We start from the raw sequence: 8,091 nt of genomic DNA, 5'->3' as shown, positions 1-8,091 counted from the left end.
CACGAATCTGAGAAAATTCCCTGATAAGGCTCTTTTTCTTTACCAAAAAAAAAAGTTCCAAAAAGAAGTTTCTATTTAAAAGAAACAAAAAACTGTACTTTGCTACCTTCGCGCTGCTACGAAGAAAGTGCTACTGTCCTCGGTAAAAAGAAAAAAAACTTGAAAAGATTCTGAATTAAGACTCACAGAAGCCAACGAAATATTACAAAGCTGTCCTATTGGAACTGAAAGAGTTGCTAGAGAAGTTACGTTCAATTTGAATTTCTGAAGGCCGGAGGGGACTGGTTCCTCTACCGCAGGAACGCTGGGAATTGTAGTCAGGAAAGCGCGACGGTTTCTCAGGGGGAACCACGTTTCATTGCTTAGCGCTTAATGGACGGAGAGTCGTTTGGTCCAATTCACTCTTCCCGGGTTCTCCCTAGACCCTCCTGTTCAACGCTTCGGGCATTTCCCTTGTTCACCAATGAACGCTTTAGTCTAAGAAGGCCTTCGCGGATTGGATATCTTACTCTCAGTGGAATGGTATTAGCCAATGGGAGGGCAGAATCGGCCGAGGTGGCTGAGTCATGGGGGAGAGTCCGTAAAGCCTTTCCCCGCCAGCGTCTTAGCGTTTTTGGCTCCTAAAGTCAGCAGGGTCGTTTGTCATCGCCGAGGCCGCGTCTGCGAAAGGAGGGACTCGCTCCGCGCCTGCTGGGTTCCTCTACGTTATCCGTTGGTGTGGCCCTCATGCTGCGGCAGGCTCCGAATTCCTAGAACGCTGGAGCTGTAAGTAGTGTCCAGCGACGGCAGACAAAGCGGTGGGGCCGGGAAGGCCGCAGAAAGCGGCCCCTGCACGCAGGCGGCCAGTCTGCCTGGGCGGGGCGCTCTGCCTGCCTTGAGGCAGTGCGTCCCTCCAGGCGCTTTAAAGCTCTTTGCTCCAACGTGTCCTGGAAAAACGTTAGCTTTGTTCACTTCCTCCCCGTCCCCTGCACGTCCGATTTTCACAAATGTCATCTCACTTCTTCATCCCTCCAGGTTGTTTTTTTGTAACTTTCTATTAGCTTTATGCCCTTGCGTGTCTACTAAGAGTAGAAGGACATGGTTGGGTTCGGCTTCATTCACGCGAGACCAGCGTTCACATCTCTGTATTTTGAAAACAGTTCTTGGGGGCGTTTGTGCCTACAGCACCTTTCGTGGTAGTGTACTTATGTGTGTACCCCAACACGTGGCCAAATAGAGGTTCCCACAGATCAAGTATTGTTCTTGTTTGGTAATTGCTGGTACTGTTAGCACCATCTGAAGTTCTTATTTTCTTTGATCTTGACAACCACTAAGGATTATTATGAGAAGAAGCTGAGGCTCAAAGGAGGTAACCCACCTTCTCCAAGAGTTAGTTGCTGGTAAAGAGCAAGCCAGATTTGATGTCACTGCTTATGTTATTTTTTTAAAAACTCGCTTAACTGAATATGGATTTAAGTTGTGGTTGTGTAGCTCTGTGTATTTATATTAAACTCTGTATATGAGAGCTAAATAATTCTTTGAGTTGAATGGTACATCTTGGCTGAAAGAAAATCTTTCAGGCAGCTGCCTAATTAATTACAGGTGCCTCACATCTATCACTTAACGCCTAGCTGTTTAAAGTGTCAATCTGGCAGTATAGACCTCACCTGGGAGCTTGTTGGAAATGCAGAAACTCAGACTTCACCCCACCTACTGAATTAGCATTGGCTTTTTAAAATAAGGTCCCTTAGGTGATCAGAGTGCCTGTTAAAGTTTGGGGTGCATTCATTGTCATAAGGATTTGTTTGCCCGAATTGAACTAGACAAAAGAGAAAGTAAAAGGTATACCTTGTGTTATTCCCTACATTTTCCTGGGCAGATTCTAATTTGAGCCCTCTCCTTCTGAATGGGCTGATAAGGTTAGAAGTTTTAACTCTTGGCTTTTGTTTATCTCAAAGGAACGGGAAAGGGTATAACTTTCAGAATCATTCCCACTGAGTGGTTCTCTAAGTACTCCTTAGATGAGAATGGAGCGCTCCAGTTTCAAGGCCAGTGTTGTATGCAAAAGGCCATTACTCTGGGTATTTGGTTCTTAAATGTGACTTGGTTCTTGGACCTTTGGGCCAATGATTGGTTCTGCAGTTTTCATTTTTGATAGGATTTGTGCTGGTGACAGCACATAAAGTTCATGGGTAAGCTGGCTTGTAAACAGCGATATTCAGGATGTTGATAATAGAAGCACCTTAGAGGCAAACCCTTCAGTCTTATTTCTGTGTACAGTACCAGTCTATTGCTTTTTTGTTAAATCCTTTTCAAAATTTGCTGAAGTAACTATATTTTCATTTTGAGAAAATTATCTGCCAAATACTATCCTGTTGAAGCCTTGTTTTCTGAGTCCTTTATTTTACGCTTGCTTGCAAACTTCAAAAATTTAACTTTTAAAGTATTTTATCTGGGATATGATATTTTCCCCCATGTGTTATGAGTTAAAGATCTTAACAGTGGTTTTAAATTGCTTAGAAGTTATTCCAATACGCTTTATTGAATAATCTTACTATTTTTCATTGATTTTTGACTCCATGTAACTTGCAGCCATTATTTATTGAGCACTGACAGTGTGTCACCTAAGCCTTTTACGTGTATTGTTATTTCATCTGGACAGTATACCATTTGATAGCTGCTATGACTAATCCCATTTTACAGATGTAGAAACTGAGAGTTTAGGCCATCTGCCTAAAATCACATTTACCAAGTGGTAGAGCCTGCTTTCTTAGGTGGACTGTATAAACAGCTTTCCTGGGAGAAGTATCTCTCAACTACCTCCCACCCCATACTACTGCTTTACTCTTTATATTTTTGTATATTTCAATATATGGGAAGGCCATTTCAGCTTTATTACCTTTTTCCTCCCAAATAACTTTAGTAGGCTGTCTGGAGTTACAGAATAATTTCCCAGCCCGCCTTCCCCGGTTGGCATGGTTTTTGAAATTAGCATTAAACTAACTCATTACTTTGTGGAAAGTATTTACACCTTTATATTCTTTCTTTTTTTTTTTTTTTTTTTGGCCCTGCTGCATGGCATGCGGGATCTCAGTTCCCCCACTAGGGATTGAACCTGTGCCCCCTGCAGTGGAAGCTCGGAGTCTAAACCAGTGTACCGCTAGGGAATTCCTCTCCCAACACCTTTATATTCTTCCTAATAAGAAATATATTGTGTAACTTGGTTAATGGAAGTTACTGTTTTTAACTTTCTGCGTCTGTGAAAATTATTCCTTGTTATTTTGTATTTCGGCTTGTATGTTTATCATGTTACATTTTCTAAAATATCTTGTTTACTTTTGTGGGAGAAAGGTATGCTGAGTTTAAAAGGAAGGTATGGGAAGTGGAAGGACTGCTGACCAGTTTAGGAGATAATAAATAAGCTTTTAGCCCAGTTCTATACTAACTAGCTTTCGTCACCTGGGGCAAATTATTTAACTTCTCTGTGACTGTTTCCTTACCTGCCAAATGAATTACCTCACCTCAAAATCTGTTTCATTCTTCTGAGTTTGGCCCACTCAGGGACTGACAGGTGTGGTTAGATTCCGTTCAGATCCACCCTGATCTGCAGACTCCACTGGCCTGAGGCACAGGGCAAGGTCCCCTTCTTGGCTTCTCTGTTCATGACCTTCTTTGACTCCCTCCTTCTTCTTTAGGGATGTTATCTTTTGTAAACACAGTAGACTGGGTTTTGTTCACAGATGATTTAGAAAAAAAGCTGTCAGCCAGCCACTTTTCCCTGAGACACTTGTCTTAGGCTCCAGAAGTATTCTAGAGGAAAAAAAACACTGGCAGTGTTACAGTTTGAGCAGTGTAGCAAAGGTTATAAGTTTGAACTCTAAAGATCTTGTTTATTGTGACTTTGGTGTTAAAATGTGTATTGCTAAAAAGTTTATTGGAATAATGAGGATGACATATGTTCTTTAAACATTGTGCACACATAAATAGTTTTTTTTTTTTTTTTTTTAGCTAGTTAGCTTCCTATGTTCTCAGACTGGAATTACCAAATGCTTAAGTGTTTGTGATTTAGATTCATCTGTTTCTTTCTGAAAGTGCTGTGATTCTGATTACTTAACAAATGCCATAATATACCTCACCAGTCTAGAACTAATTTTGCCGACCGTTTCTACAGAATTTAAGAAGATTTTGTTCATGTGTATGGTATAGAAGATGAATTCGTCCTCCTCCACCATGAATGAAGAACCTGATGCTCTCTCGGTAGTTAACCAGCTCCGGGATCTAGCAGCAGATCCATTAAACCGTAGAGCCATTGTCCAGGATCAGGGATGTCTGCCCGGCCTTATTTTATTTATGGACCATCCCAACCCCCCTGTCGTCCACTCGGCTCTGCTCGTAAGTTGCCTTTAGTAATTTCAGTCTCAGTGTTACAATTTTGCAATTAAGGAGAATTTGAAAAAGTATTAGTTGACATGGTAAAAAGTTAAAAGTGTAGAGCAAATAATAGTAAGTTTGTATGTCTTTCTGTATGTGCAAACGTGTGTGTAGTCCTCTTACACAAATGGTAGCATACTATATTGTTTTTATTCTTTGACACAAATGGTAGCATACTACATGCATGGAATGTTCTGCAACTTCCTTTTTTTCACTTAAGAAGAAACCTGAAGGATTATATTATATCAGTACAGAAAGACACTCAGAGGCATGTATTGTTTTGTTTTTCTTTTGTAACAATTTTGTTAAGATGTAATCACATACCGTGCAATTTACCTAAAGTGTACAGTTCGATGGGTTTTAGTGTATTCACAGAGTTGTGCAGCCGTCATCACCATCAATGCTAGAACATTTTCATCACCTCAGAAAGAAACTCTGCTCTTTACCTATTGTTTCTCAGCCCCACCCTCTTTCCCTAAGCAGCCATGACTTCCTATTTCTTTGTATTTGCGTATATCTCTGGCAAAAGTGCCTGTATATATTTTATATAAATGGAAGCATATAATATGTGGTCTTTGTGACTTGTTTCTTTCACTGAGCATAATGTTTCCAAGGTTCATCCACATTGTAGCGTGTATCAGTACTTCATTCCTTTTTATGGTTCCTTCATTCCATTGTATAGGTGTGCGGGACTGTTACCTGTTCATTAGTAGATGGATGTGGCACTTGTTTTAATACAAGATGGGAAGGAAAGATAAAGGAGAAGAAAAGAGAAAATATACAGGATCATAGCTAATAATGCATAAGGAACTACCATATTATGAGAAATATGGGGGCTAGAGAAACATGTTAAAGAACAATACAAAGCAATCAGGCAAATACAGAATGTGAAAATTTCTGGAAGACAAATAATCTAGTTCAGTGAACAATAAATTGCATTAAAAAGGCATTTGGGGTGTCCAAAAGGCATAGCAGTAACTGTTACAGATTTAGAGAGACTTAAGGGACATATCAGCCAGGTAAAATATGTGGACCTGACTTGGATCCCAATTTGAACAAATCAACCATAAACATAATTTTAGATAACTTGAAATGAATGTGGACAAGACAGTAGGTAATATTAAAGAACCACTTATTGCTTTTGCCAGGGTATTATAATAGTATTATTAAGTTAATTTTTAAAAAAACATTAACTTCTTAGGGATATACTGAAGTATTTACAAATGAAATTATATGTTCTGTGAGATTTGCTATAAAATGCTCCAATGTGGTTAGCGGCAGGGGAGATGGATGAAACAGGATTGCCTAGTGGTTGATAATTGTTGAAGCAGAATGATGGATACATGGGGGTCACCACACATTTTCTCTACTTTCGTGTCTTCTGAAATTTTCACAGCAAAAAGTTTGAAAGAAAATTACTGTCATAGAAAATTTTAAACTCATTGTCCTTTACTTAAAGATCCATGATCAATTCCCATTTAGTGTAATTTCACAAGTTCATGCAGAAAAATAATATAGGCTGTTTCTTTTCAAAAATCAAAGTACGTAATACAGATTTCCTATTTTACCTTCATAGAATGACATTTATTTAGGCAAAACAGACATTGATATGAGTGAACAGTAGTAACAAATGGGGAAATTTGCGTGGCCCCTAGTTTGGGTCCTATTTCAATGAGAACTGGAATAAGGGTGAGAGGAGAGAGTGTGTTGGTCTCTTGACAGAGACTTGGGGTTGAAGGGGGTTGTTTATTTTAAATAGACTAGACTTGAACTTCTTTAAATTCAGAAGGCAAGGGGCTGCTGGCGTGGGAAAGGTTTGAGGAGAAGGCTCTCACAGTTGGTACAGAAAATGGGAAAGGTTGCTAACGGAGGAGGGTGGTGAGATTGTTCACAGGCGTTGAGGGGCTGCTTGGTTTGGTAACGCTGAATTGATATGAGGCTTACAGCTTATGAAACTCCTTTTTCACCCTGCTTCAGGCCATAGGCCCCGAGAGCCAGATAGTTGGATTTGTTTGGGGTTGATTCTTGGCCTGGCAAGTTGGTAATTAAGGGAGTTTAGGATTTTGGCAAGAGAGTAGTTGAAACAATAGGCTGTAGGTGCTGGGCTGAATAGGAAGGGAAGTCAGGTCATGGAGGGACCTAGTAAGGAGAGAGTAGAGGGAGCCAGGGGCTCAGAGTTCCCAGAGGGCTTGAAGAATTTGTTGGTGTTCTCATAATTTCATTTTATCTTCACTGTTGACTTATTAGCTATACCTTTTTGTTTTTAATTTTTTTAGTGGTTGTTCTAGGTTTACATTATACATCTTTAACTTGTTACAGTCTACTTCATGTATAATGTAAGAATCATACAACCGTATATTTCCATTTCCTTCTCCCATCCTTTGGGCTACTTTTTTGTCATATATTTTACTTCTATGTATGTTTAAAAAATCTACAGTATTTTTTTCCTTTTACTCTAAGCTATTTTAAAGAGATTAAAGTTTTAAAAATCAAGTGTATTTTATATGTACCATTTCTGATATTCTTCATTTCTTAATACAGATTTGTATTTCTGCTGGTGTCTTTTATTTTCTACCTGAAGAAGTTTAACATTTTTTGTAATGCAGTTTTGCTCTTGGCTTTTTCCCCCTGGTGCTTTACAGGATTTTTTTTTTTTTTTGCGGTACGTGGGCCTCTCACTGTTGTGGCCTCTCCTGTTGTGGAGCACAGGCTCCGGACATGCAGGCTCAGTGGCCATGGCTCATAGGCCCAGCCCAGCCACTCCGCGGCATGTGGGATCTTCCCGGACCGGGGCACGAACCTGTGTCCCCTGCATCGGCAGGCGGATTCTCAACCGCTGCGCCGCCAGGGAAGCCCTGTTGGTGCGTTTTAAAGCTCACTGATCTTTTTTCTATCGTGCCTACTCTGCTGTTAACCCTATCCACCGTGGTTTTCATTTTAGACATTATGTTTTATCCTCTGGAAGTTACATTTGGGTCTTTTTAATATTTTCCATTTTTTTTCTCACCATACTTAGGTTTTCTTCTCATCCTTGAGCATATGGAACATAATTATAATAGCTATTTTAATGCTTTTATTTTCTTATTTTACCTCTGTCATATCTTGGTCTGTTTCTATTGATTTGTTTTCCCCTTCCTGATTATAGGTCATATTTTTCTGCTTTTCATGTCTTAATTTTTAATCAGATGCCAGACATTGCAGATTTTATCGTATGGACTTTGGATTTTTTGGTACCCCTATAAATATTCTTCAGCTGTGTTCTTGGTCGCGCTTAAGTTACTTGGGATCAGTTTGATCCTTTCAAGACTCCTAATGGGATGCTTTTCTGAGGACTCACCCTGATTCCTCCTGCATTGTGAGGGCTTTTCACTTCTGGCTGGTGTTGTCACGAACTGTTCTCAGCCCAGCGTGAGGTCCAGGAATGGTTTTCCCTCCTTCCGGTGGTTTTAGTCCCTGGCCCTTTGGTCTTTTAGTCCAAGCATGTGCAAGTCAGCATTCAACCATAGACTCTTGGGGACCCCTCTGTAGATCTCTGGAGCTCTCTTGCTGTGCTGATCCCTCCTCTCTGTTACTCTGCTCTGCAAATTCTAGCTACCTGGGGTATTTTCTGACACCAGCCCATGTCCTCTGGACACCAGCTGGGTGACCAACAGTGCAATTTTGACGCTAACCACTCAGAGT

At 40.3% G+C, this 8,091-nt stretch overlaps 1 protein-coding gene across 2 annotated transcripts in view; it reads left to right on the top strand.

The window, feature by feature from the left end:
* Window positions 1-360: 360 nt before the first annotated feature.
* The window catches only part of ARMC1 (armadillo repeat containing 1), a 35,197-nt gene continuing 27,466 nt past the window's right edge, over window positions 361-8,091 (top strand). Inside the window, exons 1-2 of one of the 2 annotated variants that reach the window (XM_059042635.2) lie at window positions 361-765; window positions 4,151-4,371. In XM_059042635.2, the coding sequence (XP_058898618.1) occupies window positions 4,189-4,371 (183 nt within the window). In that variant the 5' untranslated portion in view covers window positions 361-765; window positions 4,151-4,188. The remainder of the gene's footprint in view (window positions 766-4,150; window positions 4,372-8,091) is intronic. The other variant, XM_067017157.1, reaches the window with a different exon arrangement.

Source organism: Kogia breviceps, chromosome 17 (genome assembly GCF_026419965.1).
Source record: "Kogia breviceps isolate mKogBre1 chromosome 17, mKogBre1 haplotype 1, whole genome shotgun sequence".
In the NCBI taxonomy this organism is placed as follows: Eukaryota; Metazoa; Chordata; class Mammalia; order Artiodactyla; family Physeteridae; genus Kogia; species Kogia breviceps.
Note: the sequence above shows the minus strand (reverse complement) of the source record. Positions and strands in the feature narration are given on the sequence as shown.